This window comes from Heloderma suspectum, chromosome 11, assembly GCF_057233095.1.
Source record: "Heloderma suspectum isolate Gila_16-S chromosome 11, 16-S_ref, whole genome shotgun sequence".
Taxonomy (NCBI): domain Eukaryota; kingdom Metazoa; phylum Chordata; class Lepidosauria; order Squamata; family Helodermatidae; genus Heloderma; species Heloderma suspectum.
Genome location: NC_139468.1, coordinates 17,018,404 through 17,041,126, shown reverse-complemented (window position 1 = coordinate 17,041,126; position 22,723 = coordinate 17,018,404). Strand labels below are relative to the sequence as shown.

Below are 22,723 nucleotides of genomic sequence, written 5' to 3'. Positions count from 1 at the left end.
TTAAGCTTTTCACATTTCCCCCACTCGTAGCCTCTTTGGGGGGCTCCAATCAGGAAAACTATTGAGCAGGGTAGCATACTGTTGCCATTCCTAGGGAGTGGGGGGAGGGGGAAGGAGTGCATTTGCTTTTGACAAGGGTAGCAAAATAACATGCTCCAGCTCCAACTATCACAAAACCAAGCAGACTCTTGCTCACTCACCTGCTCCTTAAATTGCTCTTGTGACAAGCAGTCAATCAGGTCCACGCAGCCAAGGAGGCATCCAGAGGGATAATCTTTGGGAAATTCCAAATCTGTGGCAAGCAGGAGAGAAAATTGTTAGGCAAGCTCACACACGTGATTGAGGGCCCCGCCGTTCTCCACATGGTCTTGATTAGCCTTCAGCTTGCCTTGCGTGTGCTCTCTCCACAGTGCTTTCAACTGTTAATTTCATGGTTTGGACAACGTGTACATTTGCTTAGGAAAGCATTGTCTGGTGTGCTGGGGAAAGCATTTCACTCCCACAGCCCTGGAAGCAATTCTCCAACACGACCTGAAGCTCTGAGGCCCTCCAATCTGTTCCAATTATGCTCCTTCAGCCACTGCAAGAACAGCCCCAGGCTTAGGTGATATTTCAGTGAAGGCCAAAGTTTACATCCAGTCCTAAGAATTCCAAGCTCTATGCCCAGGAACGCCCCAATTATTTAAATGGAACATACTCTATGCAATCCGAATGGTGTATTGTATTCAGATTGTAGGATTTAAGTTCCTGCAGAACTTGGTTAAAGTTAAAATGAGGGGGAAAGAAAAAGAAATAAGGGAGACAAATGCCAAAGGAGCCGGTAGGATGGGAACAGGGCAGCCTCTCCAAACTGGGCACCCACCAGATGTGTTGGACTCCAACTCCCACCATTCCCAGCTAGCATGACCATTGCTGACTGGTTAGGGGAGTTGTAGTTCAACACATCTGAAGGGCACCAGGTTGTGGAAGGCTAAAGTAGCATAATGGGAAAGCCCTCAATCAGTCCATGCATATTCAAACGTCTTCCCACTCCCATAAGAACGAAATACTATAAACACACATTCATCTGTCCCTCTCTATTTCTGCTTTTCCCTTGCTGCTTCCTATGCCTAGATGCACTTCCTGCGGAGGACCTCTATGAGGCCACCCCTCTTACACACTTTCAGTCCTCAAAACCCATCTTTCCGGTGAAGCCACAGAACCAACCTTCTGGTCCCCGAAACCAAAACAACTGTTAACTAAGCTTATGTAACTGTAATAACGACATCGTCTAGGCCTGGTCTACCCCCGCCTCCATTTCCCACCCCTTCCTCTGTTGTCTCCTCGTGTCTGTTTTTAGATTGTATGCTGCTTGGAGCAGGGAGCTGCCCTCTCATTTTTTGCAAAGTGCTATGTACACAGACAGTGCTATAATAATATAACATACACACTCTTCAGGAAGCCCAGTTTTGCATCAGATTCCATGTTGTGAGGATTCTACAGAGCACAATCCGTACTGGAGTAAATCACTATTTGTCACTGGGCTTGGGCTGCTTCAGTACCATCTCCCAAACAAACAAAACAAAACAAATGGACATTTGAAATTTTGATTTGGCAACCCTAACCATGCTAAATAACTTCCCCTTCCCCAGTTTAATAGGAGTGCCTTACATTATTTTTTTCTTTAAAACATTTCTATCCCGCCCTATATCATTAAGATCTCAGGGTGGCATACAGATAAAATAAATTTAAACAGTATAAAACATAAATAACTTGAACACCTAAAAACATATTAAACTATTAAACAAGCTAATACCAGTTAAAATCTAAAACAATACAACAGTTAAAACAATGTGCTAGGGTATGCATTTAGCCCCCAAAGGCTTTGGTAAAAAGCCATGTTTTTACTTGACGCCAAACGAGACCAATGTCTGTGCCAATCGGGCCTGCAAGGAGAGGACATTCCACAACCGGGGTGCCAGAGCAGAGAAGGCCCTCTCCCACGTCCCACCATAGTGTATATCCTGTACTGCTGGGATGCAGAAGAGGGCCCCTCCAACAGAGATCTCAGTTCTCAGGCAGACATATATAGGGAGAGGCGCTCCTTCAAATACTGAGGTCCCAAGGGCTTTAAATGTCATCACCAGAACCTTGAATTCTGATTGGAAGCATACTGGCAGCCAGTGCAACTCCTTTAAAACTGGTGTTATATGATTTTTATGAGGTGTTCCGGTCTGCAGCCTAGCTGCTGCATTTTGCACTAGCTGCAACTTTCGAGTTGTCTTCAAGGGCAGCCCCACGTAAAGTGCATTGCAGTAGTCTAATCGGGAAGTTACTAGCATATGTACTACTGTGGCTAGGTTATCCTTGTCCAGGAAAGGCAGTAGTTGGCGGATCAGCCGAAGCTGGCCCCAAGTACTTTGGGCCACGGAGTCCATCTAGGGCTCCAGTGACAGGGATGGATCTAGGAATACTCCCAAGCGACGCACTTGCTCCTTCAGTGGGAGTGCAGCCCTGTCCAGGACAGGTCGCTTACCCAGATTGCAGCACCAGGGGCTGCTGCTACTGCTCCCAAGCCAGCACTACAGGCTGGAACCTAACCTGACGTACGACTTGTAGATCTGAATGCTAGTAAGGGCACACATGACTCTCCAGCTCAAGAATGGTGCAGATCTTCCTTCACATCTAGTCATGCACCACGGTGAAGCGTAGGGGAGGGATAGCCAAGCACTTTTTCTTGACGTCATGCTGCCCTATCCAACACTTCCAGAGTTTCGGAGCCACAGGATCCCATGTGATATGGAAATCAAGTCTCTGTGGGAAGGGAGCTGAGCTATAGAAAAGTAGGAAAAGATGTGCAAGAAGAGGAGAGAGAGAGAGAGAGAGAGAGAGAGAGAGAGAGAGGAGTCACATGGGAAGGATGGAGGGAATGAAAGGAGGAGAGAGAAACGGAGAGAATGGGATCTTCATTTAAAACAGGGCTGCTAAACCTCTTTCAGCCCAAGGGCTGTATTCCATTTTGGAGAAGCTCTCGGGGCTGCATTCCAGTAGTGGGTGGAGCCAAAAGCGGGGGGGGGGGGGACAAAAGTACCAGCATATTTTAGCTTAAAGGTCTTACTTCCAGTAACTAAGTCTTCGGAGAAGCATTTCAGTCTTTTACCATGGGGAAAAAAACCTGCACCAAAGCCAGGAAACCACCAAACTATCAGTGGTCGGAAGAAACAGGGTGGGGCCAGGAGAAGGGGCTGTGGCCCTACGGGGAGCTCCAGGTATGCCAGACTGGGTCACCTGGAGGGAGAGATTTGATCTCTAGGCCTTAGGTTCCGAATCCCTGATTTTAAAAGTACGAATTTGCCAGTGTTTTTGATTTTAACCCTCACGCACTCCCATCAAGGTAGGCAAACTCCAACTGCTATTTTCTCCAAGAGGCAAGAACTTGATGAAACAGAAAGATAAAAAAGTGTTCCCCATCAATACAAGGGCTGGCCTTGATGGCTCGTGTCAAACCCTGCAACCCACCCGCTCTGCCTGCAGGTGGGGATCTGGTTTGTCACACTGCCAGGAAAAAGCTCATGTGCCATTTGGTTTCAACAGCCTTCCCCAACTTGGTGCCCTCCAGATGTACAGAGGGACTACAGAAAGGCGCCCTGCTGAACAGGTTTTAATAATACTTGGACTCTCAAGTGCCAAGACAGTTCTAGATGTGGATTTCACAGCTGGGGATGGAAGCGTGGAGGACTGGCCATTCCTCCTCCAGCCCAGCATCAGGGCAGCAGCAGTGCTACAGTGAAGGAAAGCTTCTCATTTCCCCCCGCCCTTCCCATGAAAAAAAATATAGATGGGGAGGGACCGTACTTCAGCAACAGAGCAGATGATTTGCACAGAGAAGGTCTATGGTTCAATCCCTGGCATCTCCAGAAAAAACAACAACCCAAAAACACAGCACGCAGGAGATGGTAAGACAGACCTTGGTCTGAGACCCTGGAAAGCTGCTGCCAGCCAGAGCAGGCAACACAGGGCTACATGGACCAATAGTCTGCTCCGATATAAAGCAGCTTCCTATGTTCCAAAGTATTGTGGAAATGAAGCAGAGAGGGAGGAACGGAAAGCATATCTGCCCTGTAGTCTGGCTAAGGGAAAATCCTAACTTGCATTTTAGCCTAATTTCCTTGTACACTATTCCGAAGAAAGCTTTATCACCTGATGCAAACTGACAGACAGCTGTCCCTACCGTGAAGAGGTTTGTTTTTCCCAGTAGCATTTAATTCACAAGATTAACAGTCAAGCAGAAATAGAGACCACTGGGTGGTTACAACAATGCAAACAGGGGAAGGTGGGAGGGGAGGGGAGGAAAAGAAAGGGAAGTCAGAAGAACAACCAATGTGCAGTAACTATTTCCAGATATTGCTCATTTCACAGCATCTCACTGTGCAGCCCACAAGCTCCTTTTCATTTGGCCTGCTGGCCTCTAAGTAGAAACACTCCAACACAGGTAAAGGAACCTGCAAGTCCAAAGTCTTAAGAGGGCTCACCTTTCTGGAGCAGGATTCTGTAGGTGGCCTCCAGCTCACAGATTTCCTGAGGGGCTGGCCTTTTAGCTGTAGCTGCTATCCATAGTCGACCCCTGTGTGATGTGTACCAAGTCCTGCCTTCTACCCTGGGGACAGAGAGGGAAGGATAGGTAAGGATCAGAAACAGATCTAGTCTCCAGCAGGCATGGTGTTCCACAGCGCCCTCACAATTCAGGGAACATTTCAATTGCCATTTCTGCAGCCAGGCTGTGCACTCTGCAGGACTATGCACACCCTTCGTCCAGAGAGTCTATTCAAAAAGAAAGAGGTAATGACTGAAGTACAAAGACTGCAAGACAAAAACCCACAAAAAGCTTGGAAGTTACAAGTCTGGCTTAAGAATCATGATCTTCAAAGTACCAGAGTGAGGTTTATAAATGTTCCCATTTCTTCAGTACAAGCCACTGTCACGTTTCTTCCAGCTCCCAGATAGGATGTTAGAAATAAACTTTTTAAAAAGGTGAGGTTCTCTGAACACTTCCCCCCGCCCTGAATCTTGTCATTTTAACTTCAAGAGGCCCCCAACAATTACAACTCCACCCCCCTTGTCAGCTGTGGCATCAGCCTTCAGCAAGTGGTGGGGAAGGAGGGTTGCCGCAGCCCTGAGAGGTGGTGCCGGCTCCTGCAACCCCAAGGGCTACTCTCCAGTTTCCTCAGCCACTGCAAGACCTAGTAACCTTTGGGGGAGGGAGGGGAACAAAGTGGGAAAGAAAAAGAGAACTGAGCAAATGCCAGTGCTTGATCTGTAAAACAGAGAGGTGGTCACACCCTCTCCAAAGTCTCAAAAGCACAGAAACGAAACACAATGACCAAGTGATGAGGTCCTGTGCCCATATTAATCTATCTTAGTTGTACTGCGCCCTTTCTTCAAGGACCTCAGAATGCTGTACTCCCTGCTTCCCCAACCTAGTGCCCTCCAGATATTTTGGACTTCAACTCTCACCAGGCTCAGCCAGCACAGCCAATGGCTGCTGGTGTTGGTCCGTCCGCTTGGGTTGAGAGACAGTGACTTGCCCAGTGCCACCCAGTGTGCCCCACAGGTGTGTGGCAATTTGTAATCACGCTCAAGGCTTTCAAATCAAGTGCTATCAAAGCAGGACTTGAACACTTGATCTGTTTGTCTGGGACCAGATGGAATATCGGGATTATAAGTGTGAAGAAGAAATTTTACAACCATTGAAAAATATGATGAACAGGATTTTAGAAAAAGGGGAGATACTGGAAACATGGAAAACAGCATATATAACATTAATACCTCAAGGAGGACAGGATTTAACCTCGACAAAAAGCTACAGACCGATCTCATTATTAAACAATGACTTTATTTGCAACAATTTTGGCAGGAAGGCTCAAGAAAATATTGCAGGAGTTTGTATATGAGGACCAAAGTGGTTTCTTACCAAGGAGACAGATGAGAGATAACGTAAGAACAGTCTTGAATGTGGTGGAATATTTGGAAAAACACCCAGAAAAACAAGCAGCTCTGACCTTTTCAGATGCAGAGAAAGCATTCGATAATCTCAACTGGAAATTTTTAATTAAAACTTTAGAAGAACTGGATTTTGGAGAAAACTTTATAAAATGGGTGAAATCGGTATATACATTTAGTCAAATGGGGATTTGACTAAACCTTGTGAGATACAAAGCGGAACAAGACAAGGTTGCCCATTGTCATTGCTACTGTTTATATTGGTTTTAGAATTACTGAACAGAGATATAAGACAAGATGATCGAATTACAGGAATAAAGATTAAAAAAGAGAAATCTAAGCTGACGGCTTTTGCAGATGACTTGGTGTTTATGTTGGAAGAACTTTTAAAGGAATTCTTTTAAAGAATTGAAATTTTAATGAAACAATTAGAAGAATTTGGAGCAGTGGCAGGGTTCAAAGTTAATAAACAGAAAACAAAAATTTTAATAAAGAATATAAATGTTCAAGAAAAAAAAAGCTGATGGATAAGACTGGCTTCCAAACTGAAAGGAAGTAAAATATTTGGGAGTCCTTTTGACAAATATGAATTGTATGCTTTTTCAAAATAACTATGTTAAAGTGTGGAATGAAATTAAACAAGACCTATTAAAATGGGAAAAATTACACTTATCACTTTTGGGAAGAATTGCGATGATCAAAATGAATGTATTACCTAGAATGTTATTTTTGTTTCAAATGATACCCATTATTACATCAGATTTACCTTTTAAGCAGTGGCAGAGAGATATAACGAAGTTTATATGGCAAGCAAAAAAACCAAGAGTTAAAATAAAAATTGTACAAGATGCAAAGGAAAGAGGTGGCTTGGGATTACCAGATTTTAAAACCTATTTTTCTGCCTGCTGTTTGATGTGGATGAAGGAATGGGTGACGTTGAAAAATAGAAGACCTTTAGAACTAGAAGGACATGAATTGAGATACGGGTGGCATGGTTATTTGTGGTATAATAAAACAAAAGTGAATGTATAATAATCACTATATAAGAAGGGCTGTATTAAGAATTTTGAATAAATATAAATTAAGGTTCTATCAAAAAATACCACTTTGGATATCTTCACAAGAAGCAATGTATATAAGAGAATTGGATAGCATGCATAAATGGATAAGATATAATGATTTACGGGAACTGTCACAAGGGGAATATAAGTTAAAATCAAGGGAAGGCTTATTGGAAGAAGGTCATGTATGTCAGTGGTTTTGATATTTGCAAATTAAAGGTTTAAAATAGATGAGAAAAATGGTGGATTTGAACAAACAGAATCTGAGTTTGAAACATCACTGTGTACAAATGATGAACATGTTATTGCTAAACTGTATAAATCACTGTTAAGGTATGAGACAGAGGATGAACAAGTAAAAGATTATATGATAAAATGGGCACAAAATGTTGGTCATAATATATCAATGGAAGAGTGGAGAAAGTATGTGGAGAAAAGATTTAAAATTTACTTTATGTACAAGTATTAAAGAGCATTTTTATAAGATGATGTATAGATGGTATATGTCACCGTTTAAATTGTCTAAAATGTATAAAGGTGTTTCTGGAAAATGTTGGGAATGTGAAGATCAAGAGGGAACATTTTATCATTTATGGTGGACTTGTAAAAAAGCTAAAACATTTTGGAGACGAATACAATTTTTAGCTAAAAGAATAGTAAAGACTACTATAGAATTAAAGCCAGAAACTTTTTTATTGGGACTAATAGATAAACACGTAAAAGAGAAGGAGAGAACCCGCTTTCTCTACATGACAACAGCTGCAAGGCTATTGTATGCACAAAAGTGGAAGAATGAAACAATACCAACTGTGAATGAGTGGATCATGAAAATGATGGAGCTGGCAAAGATGGCAAAACTTACTATTATAATTAAAGAAGGATCAACAACTAAATTTATGTTAGATTGGAAACCTTTTATAGAATTTGTACAAGAAATAGAGAAAAATGATATCTATGTATGTGGATTTTGAACTTTGAGATGGTTCTCTTTTTGTTGTTGTTGTTAAAATTAGGAGAGAAATGAGATAATGTCTGGGAACTCAATGTATGATATACAACTAAGATAAGAACTAGAGAATAATAACAAACATCTGTTGTGTAAGGGGAGCCAAAGGTAGATATCTTACAATCTTAAGAGATATTTTAGTGTATGTGTATTGTGTGTTTATGTTGTTGTGTTTTTTCTTTTTTAAAAAAATAAATAGTTATTAAAACAAAAACAAAAAACACTTGATCTGCTCATCGAAAATCAGACACCTCGTCCTTCAAGCCAACCCAGCCAGGCTGGGATGATAAGACTTGTAGTCAAACACATTTGGAGGGTGGCAGGTTAGGGGAGGCTGGCTTAAAGCTATGCAGCAATTCTGTTCATATCTCCTTTCTTTCCAGCAAGAGAAATAGAGGAAAATGGCACCACCTAGTGCATGATATGGGAGATATTTTTTTTAAAAGTAGGCCTGGTCACCAGGAAGCATGTCAAAATTAAAATACTAGAAGTCAATCCTTTTAAGAATATATAAATTAAAACTGGGACCTTCACAAGACATTGCAGTGCTTCTAGTCATGATTCAAGCTGCGCAGTTCCACTTTCCCTGGTTGTCTGTTCTCTGCACTCAACTTGGGCTGTTTTGGGGGCTGCCCCCTGCACTTAGGGTTTCCCTCCCCCAGGAAAAAAGTGACCCAGAAATAAGTGCCTCTTACCAGCTTTGTCAGGTAAGCCAGCCGCTATCCCTGCTCTTGGGTTACAAATTTACATTCCTTCTTCGTGAACTGGCAACCTCCTGCCTGAATTACCCAGGGCTTCCCTTCAAGACTGTTCAAAAGCTTTAATCAACCTCCCACACAAGTTTCCTTGCTCATTACAGTCAACGAAGAGTCCTCGCTCTGAGTTCCATTATTTACTTTAGCTAGTTCCGAGCAAATGCAAAGCAGGACCTTCTCTTTTGTGACACCCACTTTGACAGGGTTCACACAACACAGGAGTGGTTAATAAGCCATGGTGGCTCGTTAACCATCCCTGTGCATGCTGGTTGCGTGCTGGCTGATTACCCTAATTACACTTGCCAGGTGCAGGCTGTTGTGATGTCCGAACCTGGCGAGGGTGGGTGACTGGGGTGGTTAACAAACCACCCCAAACCTGCAGTCTGTTGTAGGATTGCTGAATGGTTTGTTAACCACCCCAGCCACCCTCTCCTGCCAGATTCAGATGGCATGACAAGCTGCGGCCAGCAAAGGTAATTACAGAAATCAGCTGGCACACCCAAGGGTGTTTAACAAGCCACTGTGACTTGTTAACCATCCTTGTGTTGTGCAAACTGGCTCACTGTGAACTTCCCCCCCTCCATCCCCCCCCCTGCCAGGAGATTAGATTGAACTTTTCATTATATAGCTTCCACAGGTAACTAAATACACTTTAATCTAAAAAGGATTTTGCTGAATACGCTAGCATTTTATCCCATGTTCTTGGCTATTTTTATTATTTTACATGATTTTCTTTAAAAGAAACTTGTTTGTTGCATTGAGTGCCACGTAGCTGGAAAGAAGACTTAAATAAATAAACAGAGTAAATACATTTATCAAAACATTCTCAGCACCACACAAGCGAATTGTATTTGGAGGCAAAACTTGCTAGAGAGGGAGAATCAGTAGAATTCAGCTTCAGAATACCAATGGAACTTCGGTACACACAAAATAATTTTAGTACCATGCAGATCAGCCCAAAGGAGGGTGAGGATTCCTTCAATGCAAGCTCAGGATTGCCTCAAAACAGGCCACACCAACAGGGCTGGCCCCACTGTTAGGAAGGGATTCTGGGTACGATGAAAGGGCAGCAAATGGTTAATTATTTAGGGCACAATCCTAGGCATGTTTAGACAGAAAAAAGACCTACAACTCCCAGCACAGCCCAGCCAGTATGGCTGGCTGGGGTGTGCTGGGAGTTGTATGTATGTATGTATTCATTCATTCAAAAAATTTATTGGCCGCCTTTCAGGGCAGAAGCCCACCCACCCCCTGAGATGGCTTACAGCAATAAAATACAGAAAAACAGTTAAAATATTAAAAGTGATAAAAACATAAAAACAACAATAAAAGCCAACAATAAAACTAGCAGCGATGTTAACAGCAGTAACAACAACAATAGCAGTCATATCAAGAGAGGGCCACGGTAAAATAATATGTTTTCAAGGCCTCCTTAAAAGCCTGCAAGGACGGAGCATGGCGGACCTCCTTTTTGTAGGACTTTTTTCTGTTTAAACATGCATAGGATTGTGCCTTTATTGTTGTTGTATTTTTACTAACGAGGATGGGGAGAGCCACTTGTAGGATTTTCTGTGTCAGATGCCAAAATAACTTTACTGGCTTTGGGTATTATGGGCCTTCATGGGGACGCCAGGCAACAGATTTGCTACTCTGCATCACAGAGCAAAACATTTTGGGCTGCCCCTGCACACCCAGTCTCACGGTGTTCCCAATTACAGGCCTCTGCTTACCTTTTGATCCCTTTGACCAGCAAGGAGGCCCACGGCTGATGCATGCTTAGGCACCAGCCACTGTCTGAGATCTCCTGTATTTCTCGGTCCTGAATCCGTAGACGGCTTCTTTCCAAGTCTGTCTCGCTTCCAGTCTCTGCAGGTGGGCCAGTTTTCCTGTGTGGGAGCAAACCAGTCTGGTCCACCCACTTCAATATAGGTTTTTGTTTGAAAAAAACAAAACAAAGAAAAGAAAAGCACATCACAGAAGGTTAACACTTCTCTGTTTAAACTAGAACTGTAGGTGTGACAGTGTCTCAGGTACTCTTTAGCTGGTGGGGTCATCACTGCTCATCACACTCACTCCATCGTGCAAACAGAGGAAAAGCTAATTTGGAATGGTATAAAGGCAACTACATAGGTCATACAAAAAGCAGACTAGTTGCCAGTGGGAGGCCAATTACATTTGTCTCTGATCTGAGACAGTCCACTCTAGGCTATCCCCCTTGGGAGTAGCAGAAAACAATGCACCAATGCAAGAGGCTGAGCTACACGGGAAAAAATAATAATATATTAGGATCCAACAATCTGAGAGACAGGTATCCAGAGAATCTGCTCCTGAAAGGCTAATTACCTCATCATGTTTGAAGCCATTGTATTAATTTCATCATTTATCCTTGCTTCTCTTGAAAGGGGTTGCCCATAAAAAAGTGGTGGGCAACCTGAGGCATTTTGGCCTAATGTTATGCAGGTGGTAAATGAAGGGGGGAAAGTTAAGATCACCCCCCACACACACACACATTCTCTCTCTTTTAGAGAATGAAAAACAGAGGAGTGCTGGTGGTCATCTTGAGCGAGAAACAGAGAGGAGGCGGGGTTGTGGCTCTGGCACAATCAAATGCCAGCATGCTGCCTCTGAGAGAGTGCCTCTGAGGGAATGTAGCCCTGGAAGATAAAAAGGTTGCCACTCCTGCCACAGAGTCACATGAGACGCCCAGACAGTTCATTGAGTAAACAGAAATCAAATAGAAAAGGTCAATTTGCATGTATAATTGTTGTTTATTCGCTCAGTCGCTTCCGACTCTTCGTGACTTCATGGACCAGCCCACCTCAGAGCTTCCTGTTGGCAGTTGCCACCCCCAGCTCCCCCAAGGTCGAGTCCGTCACCACCAGAATATCATCCATCCATCCATCTTGCCCTTGGTTGGCCCCTCTTCCTTTTGCCTTCCACTTTCCCTAGCATCAATTAGTACTGCAAAAAAACCCTACTTTCCCTTTCATTGTATTGTTCATGCTGCCTGCTTTAATTTACAACTGTCACTGCTGTCATTTGACTGAGTTTGATTTTAATTATGTTCATGTTTAGTATATATATTTTTATGGTTGTATATCATTTTGGGGGCCTTTAGCCAAAAAGCAGCATAGAAATAAATATTAATGTCACATCTTGTCTTTTCCCATTGGCAGGGCCCAGGATGTGAACAAGGAGATCTGGAAAGTAAGAGAAAAGGAAGGAAGGACTAAAAATAGTGAGGGAGCAGGATCTTAAGGTAGGTGTGTGTGTGTGTGTGTGTGTGTGTGTGTGTGTGAGAGAGGGGGGGGGGGAAGGAAGGAAGGAAGGAAGGAAGAAATCAGAGGGGCTACTAGCATAAGAAGGATAGAGAAGCAAGAGCGGGATGGGGGCTGTTGAGAAGGGGAGACAGGACAGAGATGAAGGACTCTGGTGGGGGAAGCAGAGAGGTAGGGGTGGTGGTTGTATGTTTTGGCCATTCCTAGCACATAGAATCAATCAGAAGGTACAGTATGAATTATCTAACCAAATCCCTGCAGTAATGTAGAACAGTTAAACCCAAGCCTGCCTCTTATCCATCCTTTTATTTCAAAATCCAAGGGATGACGGTTCCGTAGTCTTCCCAGAGAGTTTGTTCTATTGTCCAACCACTCTCACAGTTAAAATCTTCTTCTTAGTATTAAATTAAGAAAAAGCGTAGAAGTCGATACAATGGTCAAGCTTGGTCTGGTCTGAGCTAACAGGCAATGAAGGAGAAAGAGAAGGAGGTGGTGGTGGTGGTAGTATAACAGTGCTGGAATGTATCCTTCACAAGTTGTGATTAGTCACTTTCCCAGTTGCCAATGGTGAGTAAAAACTTCCTGCAAGTGACCAGACAATTCCGCAATGCCACTGGAGTAGTCTTGATGTAGTTACCATAGTGGTTCTTAAAAGTTAGGTAGCAGAGAGAGGAAGCTCTGAGTAGTTTTTTAAAACAGGGCTGCACTAGCAAGAGCGCACACGTGATTTGATTTACTGAAAATTCAAAAACAGAAAGCTGCCCTATATCAGGTCAGAGTATTTGTCCATCTAGCTCATGGGTGGGCCACACGCAGCCTTTAACCTAATGTCATGTGGCCCTCAGCCTAATTTCAAAAGCCCTCTACACACAATCAGTCCAGACCTCTGGCAAGACTGATCTGTCCCTTTTGTGGCAGCACGTTGCACAGGGAGGAAGAGGGAAAGAGAGAAAAGAGAGTGGCAGAAACAGAGAGAAAGGGGGTGGGAGAAAGGAGAAAAGGGGCAATCCACTCATTTTGGGCTGTGGCCCTACCCACCACTGGCATGCAGCCCCCAACACATTTCTCAGAGGAGTGCAGCGTTCTACAAAAAAAAAAAAAAGTTACTCCCTCCTGATCTGGCCCAATATTGCTACTCTGGCAGCAGCTCTCTGGTGTCTCAGGCAGAGGCCTTTCGCATCACCTGCTGCTTGATTCTTTGAGTTTTAACCGCAGATAACAGAGAGTGAGCCTGGAACCTTCTGCATGCAAAGGGTGTGCTCTACCACTGAGCTCTGGCCCTTCCCCACCGATTGCCAGTCAGGCCCAGACTTAGGATAACCCCCAAAAGGAAAGTGACCACTAATTATTTGCAAGGATGCCTTTGCTAACATGCAAGGCAAGTAAAAGCAAGAATTAAAAAGAGAATGACTGAGACCTGGCAGGAATGGGGCATCAGACGCATTCCTGGGGCTGGGGAGTATGTCCAATTCATGGGCTAGGAAACATAGCTGACTTTTCCCATCTCTAATCAGTTGAAGATGGAAATGTAACACTATATCTAGAGCAGCGGTGGGCCACCTGTGGCCCTCCAGATGTTGTTGGACTGCAACTCCCATCAGACCTCGCCAGCATAGCCAATGGTGAAGAATGATGGGAGTTTAGTTCAACAGAAGCTAGAGGGCCACACATTCCCCATCCCCAGGTTTTGTCAAGAGGAAGAAAAAAGAGTTCTGACCACAGGGGCTGGCTGGAGAAGGTTTGGATTCACGAGAACTCCGGGTTCTTCAGGTTTCCCTTCAGGGCTCTGTTTTGGCTTGGTCAAGGTGCCACTGTTGATAGCTTCAACTGTTTCATCCAATCTGCAAAGACAACCAGCCAGCTTTAGGCGATTCCCTACAAACGATCTCCACACCCACACCTTCTGCTGAAAATGCCTTCCCAGGCTCCCCTCAGCTACTGTGCTACACAAAACTTTACTGCCTAAAAAACTCATGCCTACATTCTTGAAAACTCAAAGATGTCATCACTACAGATACAGTAACTCCACAATGCATTATTTAAGAAGAGCATCCTCAAGAACAACCCAGTTAATATTATTATTGATTTATTATTAGGATTTTTAGCCTGCCTTTTGAACTCCAACGTAGAGTGCTCAAGGCAGCTTACAGTACCCAGAAACCATACAAAATAAATACATGAAGATCAGAAAGATTCAGTAAAGTAAAACAGCCGCAGGGTGCATCACAACAGAAAACGGAGAAGTCAAAGGCTTGCCTGAATAGAAACATCTTTAACTGGCAATGGGAGACTATCAACAAAGGGGCAAGATTATTTTATTGGGAGAGCGAGTTGCACAATCTGGGTGCTACCACAGAGAAGGCCCTTTCCTTTTGTTCCCACCAACCATACCTCAGCCAGTGCTGGGACACGCAGAAGTGCCTCTCCAGTGAAGCGCATGAGGCTAAGGGAAGGATACATTCTGCATGTGAATACAGCAAAACAGCATTCCCTACGGGAAGTGGCCACTCTGATACCACGGTCAATGTACTGCAACCCTGAAGATAATATGCCTTCTGAGACAATGCCCTTTAAAACCAAGCTATACGCCAGGGTGGGGAACCTTTTTTGGCATCAGGGTGGCCCTGTCCACTTTGAACTGTGGCCCCATTCACTGCTGGCATGCCCCCCCCCACATGATTGTCTGGAGCCCCCCCAAACACACACTTCCTCCATATCCAGTTCCCAACATTTCTGTGCTGGGTGGGTGAAGAAGAGAGCCCCTACACAACACAAAAATGCAGCAAGTTCCTACTTCCCTGCTGCTCTTGCCCTTCCCAAGAGGCAGGGCTCCAGGGAGAGGTCTTGGCTGAGACTCGGCAGGCTATAGCCCTATACAGCTCGGGTCCAGGTTATCTGAAAGACCATATTCTCCCCTATGAGCCTATTGGTGCCCTGAGATCTTCAGGGAAGGCCCTTCTTGCTGTCCCGCCACTATCACAGGCACGTCTGGTGGGAACACAGGAGAGGGCCTTCTTGGTGGCTGCCCCAAGGCTCTGGAACTCCCTTCTCAGGGAGGCAAGAGTGGCACCCTCCTTGATAGGCTTTCACAGGCATGTAAAAACTTTTTTGTTCCAGCAGGCCTTTGGGGATAGCTAGTCTGGACCTCTGAGAATATGATGGATGGATACTATATTTCTTGTTGTCTTTTAACGTTTTGATATTTTATACAATTTTAATACTATTGATGATTTAATTATATTTTTAATTTTGTATACTTCTATTGATAGGTTTTAATTGTACAAATTTTAATGTTGTAAAGCTGCCTTGAGTCCCAGTATTGGGAAAAAGGTGGGATATGATGATGATGGGAGGTCTAGTGGGCCACAAACCAGAGGTTCCCCATTGCTTGTATATACAAACACCTGGCCATTCCAGTGTGAGCAGAAAATAACTACTGTTTTATTTATTTATTACATTTATATCCCGCCTTTTTTCCTCCTTAAGGAACCCAAGGCGGCGTACATAGTCCTCCTCCTCCATTTTATCCTCACAACAACAACCCTGTGAGGTGGGTTGGGCTGAGAGTCTGTGACTGGCCCAAAGTCACCCAGTGAGCTTCCATGGCCGAGTGGGGACTAGAACCCTGATCTCCCGGCTCCCAGTCCAACACTCTAGCCACTACACCACACTGGCTCACTGTTATCTTGGGTGAACATCAGAGATAAACATGTGAGAGCCAAGAACCTGGCTACTTCATTCATTCGTTCCCATGTATATTTTGCTTTTCATCCAAGGAGCTCAAAGTGTGGGTCTTCCCCACCCCACAATCAATCTTCACAACAACAATATGAAGTAGGGCCAAAGGTCACCTAACAAGCTTCTTGGCCAAATGGATCCTGACTACCCCAGGCTTCCAGCACTGAGCACTGCCACCATCATGCAGTGCATGTAAGCTTTCCAGGGGTCCCTGACTGGCTATTGCTAGAGATGGGAAGCTTGACTTAAGCTTACGCCTTGGCCTAATTCAAAAAAGCAATTATTTTTTCTTTAGCTCAAAAGAGCAATCAGGCATAGGGACCACGCAGTCAGGCAGAGGGTGCTTTTCTGGGACAGTGTTCCTAGCAGACTAACCCCAATCTCCAGTATTTTACATAGATGCCTATACTGTTAAAAATGAACATATTTCCATGCAGTGCCTTCAGGATGAGGATGCATACGACTAAGGCACTGGGCTAAATCCCTACAGCAGCATGATTCAAACAGCGCTCTGCTTCACACCAGGCGATTACAGTTATCACTGGGAGCCAATGCAAGGAAGCACCATCCTGGGAGCCACATCAGATCCTGTTCCAAATACATTCTGTTCTTGCTTGTGCTGTCTGTGCAGTTGACTATGATGTCACAGGACAGAAAGTGATATGGCCATAAATAGAGTAAATTGGATGCTTAGAAGCAGGAAGGGGGAGGGGAGGCAGAGAGAAAATCCCTGCCCCAAACAATACATCCACCTCTGCCCAAAAAGGAACAGCTGCTCCAGCAGCGGTTTGCTCATCATGCCTTCCTCCTTGCCAGCATCCTGACCCCACCGCCCTGCCCTACTGTGCCAGGATACTCACTTGCTGTGATATTCCGCCATGCTGTCCTGCTCCTCCAAGACCTGCCGCCCAGCAAAGTCGATGGTGATCTTCCTGGAGAGCCGCGAAGCATGCCGCAGCTCACGCAGCTCCTTCTCTCTCTTCTCCAGAGCTTCCCTCTCCTGCTTTGAGAGCCATTGGTTGGAGTCGGTGGCAAAGTAGTCTGACTCGTCATCAATCACTTGGGTTCGGCGCACACTGGCAAGCAAAACAGAAGATGGACACCAAAGAGTCCCAGGGAACATAGTACATAAGAAGCTGCCTTGTACCAGATCGGATCGTTGGTCTATATAAGGCAGGGGCTCTCCGGGGTCTCAGGGACAGGCCTTTCCCATCACTTGCCGCCTGACCCTTTTTACCTGGAGATGCCAGGGACTGAACCTGGGACCTTCTGCCTGCAAAGCAAGTGCTCTACCACTGACCTCTGGTCCCTCCCCTAACAGGCTGTGGTGCCTACTGCAAGTGTGATAAAGAAGCTCCAAATGCAGATTTGACTCAAGAGGACCCCAGGCTTTTTACGGGAGCTCTCCATAGGGAACTCAGCAGACTGGCCTTTTCCAGCATACTGTGTCTTGCACAGGGATGCTCTGCAGCATCAACCATTACAAGTCCTTCCTTGGGTGCTGATAGCCACCACTCCCATCCTCCACAATAACATTATTGGCAGATGCAGTGACTTTGACATATAATTAGTATTTGGCTCTGTAAGCAGGTTACACTCAGGATGATGGCTTCCTTTCTAGTATCTACAATTGCCTAGAGCATAAAAATAAACCAATGGACCACAGCCTCATACGTATGTGAGGACAGAACTGGCTAGGCAAAAACTTCTAACAAAATGAACTCCCTTGCTGGAGTTATCCTGCTGGAAGGCAAGTCTAACTAGCACAGATTTGAGTTGCCCGCAACTGGCCCCCTGGTTATCTTCACAGTAAAGCAAAAGTGCCCCAGGTTGCCCATCCAAAGCAACGTGCTGAGTGAAAACTGAAACACACATGATTTGGCGAAGGCTTTAAACAGAAAGCTAAAGCGCAAGATTCAGTGGCTGGGGATGGAAATTGCAAATCTTAATGTGGAAAATTAGTCCCAATGGTTTAGCAGAGAGCGTTTAGCTTGTGCAGAGGTAGGCAACTGTGGGAGGTCTGGGGGCCATTTTTGCCCCAGACTCCCCTGTGGGCCACTCCAAATAAAAACAGCAATAATAATGAAAAATAAATTGCTGAAATGCTCCATTCCATTTGGTAGCACCAAAACGGCTACATTTAGCTTGCAAACAAATGAAATTTAGTGCTCTTGGCGCTCTGTAGCTACTATGGAGTGCCATTTTGTTTGTACATTTAAATAAGGAAATCTGGGGGTGTGGTGGGGGCAGGGTAGGGGGCAGTGGAGGGCCGCCTGCAGCCTGTGCATTGCCCAACCCTGAGTTTGTGATATAGTCTGCCCACATGGAAGGATAGATAGATCCTTAACCTCAACCATCCTTTGAAACTAGATGTATTTCTGACCCGCTCTGTCACATACCTTGTTTTGTCATACTCCAGCAGTTTGTCTTTGTGTTTCACAGCCACCTCCAGCCCTGCCTTCAGTCGAGCCTCTTGACGGGGCAGTAGGTCCTTGCCACTTATATCCACCTTACTGGGGTTCTCAGTGCCTGAGATCCAGAAAACCTTATTATAACTTGCATTCCATGCGCCAGTTCACAGGCCCACACCCCACTGGACAGCATGGATCCAACAAGCACAGATGGCCTTTTAGGAACCATCACACAGCCACTGGTGCAATTAAACTCAAACCCACTTCACTGTTGCAGAAGCAAAGTACAGGTGCCAGCACTGTGCGGACAGATGGGACACCGAAGTTAACTGTGATAATCTGGTCCCTCTTCTGATCCAAATCCTTACGTTCATTTCTGACAGTTTTGTCCCTGGCCCTACACAGAGAAGATCTCTTCTTCATAATCTATTTGATTGCCCACTGTCCCAGCCATACTAATAGTTTGCCAAAAAATAACTGGTTGGTCCATCTTCCAGAAGATTTTTTTGCTTTTTAAATAATTGCTCCAAGATAGCGAGTACAGTTGTCACGTTTTATTGGTACTAGCCAAATCACACACGAATTTTACAAAGCTGAATACAATTGATTATGTTATAGATGTTTAACGTATTTAACATTATTTATTGTCTGATTTTATATTTTAATTCATTTTTTCCCTTGGAGTTCTGTAATGGCTAATCAGTAACAAGGAAGTGACTTGCTTCTCTTTTTAAATTACTGCCCTAAATTTGCAAGAAGAGTTCTAAAGCTACAGCTGGCATCATCCACCACAGGGTGAGCCAACTTCATTCTTGCAGTTTACTTATCTCCCCCCGCCCCCTCCCCCGAACTGCTGTTGATTAACAAAATATTTCAGGCTGCAATCCTATACCCATTTACCAGGAGTAAACCCCACTGAACTCTGTGGGACTTACTTCTGAGTAGAAATGCCTAGGATTGTGTCAGGGTGGACACTGAGCCCATAGAATCCCAGAGTAGTTCTGACTCTGAGGAAGAGCAGTCGCTCCTGGGAGAGGAGCACACTCCTCTTTCCCAGGGCCAACAGCTGACGGAGATTCCTCCCATCAGCATTCCTAGATTAGATAGCAGTCCAGGGAGTGACCGAGCGTGGGAAGTAGACTTGGTGGACACCGACGTAGAGAGCGGCGCCAAATGGAGGGCGCAGAAAGGAGGCGTAGTGCCCGGTTGGCGCGCAAACAACGGCTGCGCCCAGAGGATCCAAGGGAAAAGGGGAGGGACTCTCCCTAGTCCTTAAGTTCAGGGGTCTGCCAGTAATTCCCTTTCAAACGGGGACCAACTGTTCCAACTTAGGGCATAGGTACTGTGCTGCTCAGATCTAGTTGCAAACGGTAGAGTTGTTAAGTTGTAAAAGAAGAATAAAGCTTTGAAAATAATCCCTTTGTCTGTGTCTGGACTTGGCAACTGGATTAGACTGAGAGAGGCCTCCAAGGAGCCCTTGACAGATTGCGCTGTAAAACTTACAAACAAGGATCCATCATACTCAGGATCTTTCAGCAATCAAGGCTGCACGCCAGAGCTTTTTTCTGAAGCATGTCCAGACACCCAGAAAAAAGCTGGGTGGTGGTAGGGAGCGCCCTCGGTGACTTGAGGGATGACCAGAACCATCCTGGGAGACTAGAGGGTGGTGTTTTGTGTGTGTGTGTGTGTGTGTGTGTGTGTGTGTGTTAGCCAGCTTGTTTTGGTGTAGTGCATATGGGGGCGGGGGGAGTGTATTTTAGCAATTTGTGTGTGTGTGTGTGTGTTGCTGGTTTGTGTGTAAGCATGTATGGGGAGTGAGCATGCATGCGTATTTCTGGGCATCACTGTTTTGACGTCCGTGAAATTGGTATTTTGTTGTGCTTTGAAGTGGCAAATATGTGATTTGGCACTCAGGCCTCCACCTGTGCCTTGTACTCAATTTCTTGGCTTAGTTATCTGTCCCTGAGCCTCCACAATTTGCTTTTTGCGAAATGGGTGTTGGAGCATTGAAGTGGTTTGGTGTTTTGGAGCTCAGCCCCCACCTCTGCCTTGTACTTGGGTTCTTGGGCAAGTTACTTTTCTTACCCTTACGACTTTGACTTCTGGGAAATGAATGTTTTGTGAGTGGCCATGCCCACCACGGCAGCCATTTTATGAATGGGCAAGCCACCTTCGCCCCTCTGGCAGCTATTTTGTGAGAGCACACAGGACGCTCTCAAGATGTGCCATGAACCCAGAAAGATTGCGGACCTGAGTTAAGACATAACCGACCTGTGCTAACGGATCCCCAAGCGTGCACTCTTGCTTAAGTAGTACACTGCTGGGTCAGGGCAAGGTTCACTTAGTCCACCCGTCCCCAACATGGCGCCCTCCAGATGTTTGGACTACAACCCCCACCAGCCCCAGCCAGCATGGCCAATGGTCAGTGATTATGGGACTTGTAGTTCTTTGCAAGAGCCCGAGTGACCAGCAGGTACTAGGTGCTAACTCAGAAAACTGGCCAATGATCCACTGGTTGATTGCGGTCTACCACAGTGTGCTGCTTATACTTCTTTTTGCTCACTTTATCTAATTTTCCAAGAAATGCTACACAGCGACGGTCTTCTGTCTGTCTGTCTGTCTGTCTCACAAACACACATGTCCTCATCTTCACAGGGAATTCTAGCATTCCAATGGCCTTGGAAATCCCACAGGAAAACACCAACTATTACAGAAGCCAGAAGAATAAAGTCTGCCTATTTCACATGATTCCTTTTTCCCACATCAGAGGATTGGAACCCAAGAAATATGTTGCAGGGATCCTGAAAGCACATTTTAGGCTAGCAGGAGTATTACAGAAAGCAGCAGAGGAGATAAATGCACCCTGGCAAGGCAAGGCACCTTTGTAGCTTGAACAAGTCTGTCACAGAAAAGTAGGGAAGTGACAAGAGCCACCCAGGAGCATTGCAAATGCTATCCCCAACTCAGCCAGAACTTTCTAGCATGAGGGAGAGTTAAATACCCTGCAAACAGGGTACTTTTCATGACCCTTTTAAAAACAGGGTAACCCACATTTATCAGAAGGGATAATTTCCTTTGAATGCTATAACCCTAACGCTGACCCTACAACAAGATCTGGTGTACAAATCTCCTCCAATTATCTACTAACCTGCCAGGAGCTTCTTCAAAAGCTTTTGGCTCTTGTTGGAATCTCGTTGCAGGACATCTTGCTCTTCTTTTGTGCACACCTAAAAGAGAACAAGGAACTGTAAATGGATTTTCTGGATCCATTTCAATCAGGCTTTAGGCCTGGTTTTGCCGCAGAAACTGCTTTGGTCACCCCATGATATGACCTGTGCTGAGAGTGGGAGGGAGGGAGAAAGGGAGCATGAACCTGTTAATTCTTCTCAACCTCTCAGTGGTTTTCGATGCCACTGACCATGGTATCCTTCTCAAGAGGTTGTCAGGATGGTATGAGTGGGCAGGATGACATTGTGGTGGTTCCACTCATGGTAAGACAAGTGTTTCTGGAAGGTGATGCTGGGGTAATTCTGCTCGATCCCTTGGTACTAAAGCTCTGGGGTCCTGCAGGGTTCCTTCCTCTCCCCATGCTGTTTAACGTCTACATGAAACTGCAGAGTGAGGCCATTTAGAGGATTAGTGTGCAGTAGCATCAGTATGCCAATGATACGCAATTCTTTATTTCTTTTTCATCAGACTCCAGTGAAGCAATGGAAGTTCAATCCGTGCTTATAACAGAGAGAAAATGGTATGTTTTTAGACCATTCTCCCCAATGTATTTAAGATGTATTCAGATTGAACAATAAAAATATGTATAAATCAAGCAAGCAGATTAAAAACTGCAAATTATCATCACACTCTCCATCTGAGAGGTAAAATGTTAAAACAAATTATTCTCCTGAGCATATTTTCAATATGCAGTTTTGCGGGTCATAATGAGATCACAAAATGGGTTTAAGTAAAAACAGCATAGAAAGTATGTTAGCCAAGCACGCTTCAACCTCAGGGTCTTCTTCAGTGGCTTTCCCCCTTCATTGTTTTGTGTTTAGGGATAATTCCCTTTTGCATCTTATGCTTTAGCAGTGTGCATTAACAGCAGTGCCAGAAAGAAAGGTCTGTATTTTTCATGAGAACATGCTGTTAGTGTCACAGAATGAGCACTCTTGAGTTTTGGCCTCAGGCAAAGGGCTGTGTTTTGTGAAATACATTCCTTCCTGCATGTTTCTCAACATTAAATGGGTCTTTAAGGTATCAGTAACCTTCTTAAAGCATCACTCTCCACCCAAATTCCATTCTTGTCTCCTCTGTTTTAATCTCTGTTTTTGCACAGTTGTAGTCAATACAGTGGTCAATCTTATAAAAGAGAGTTCACATGTATTAAAAAACCAACAAATGTGATGACATTATCAAACAAATCTCTACTCTGCCTTTTTCATCACAGTAATAGAACATGGTCATCCTCTTCTTTAAAGTCCACCATTTTGTTGCGGTTTCC

The 22,723-nt window shown here is 44.7% G+C and overlaps 1 protein-coding gene across 2 annotated transcripts in view; it reads right to left on the bottom strand.

The window, feature by feature from the left end:
* Positions 1-22,723, bottom strand: part of TRIP4 (thyroid hormone receptor interactor 4) — a 69,241-nt gene that overhangs the window by 33,562 nt on the left and 12,956 nt on the right. For both annotated transcript variants that reach the window (XM_084817000.1, XM_084817002.1), the window contains exons 5-11: positions 21,377-21,455; positions 18,217-18,346; positions 16,678-16,893; positions 13,797-13,920; positions 10,532-10,719; positions 4,512-4,636; positions 201-292 (exon numbers count right to left, since the gene is read on the bottom strand). In XM_084817000.1, coding sequence (XP_084673126.1) covers positions 201-292; positions 4,512-4,636; positions 10,532-10,719; positions 13,797-13,920; positions 16,678-16,893; positions 18,217-18,346; positions 21,377-21,455 — 954 coding nt within the window. The remainder of the gene's footprint in view (positions 1-200; positions 293-4,511; positions 4,637-10,531; positions 10,720-13,796; positions 13,921-16,677; positions 16,894-18,216; positions 18,347-21,376; positions 21,456-22,723) is intronic.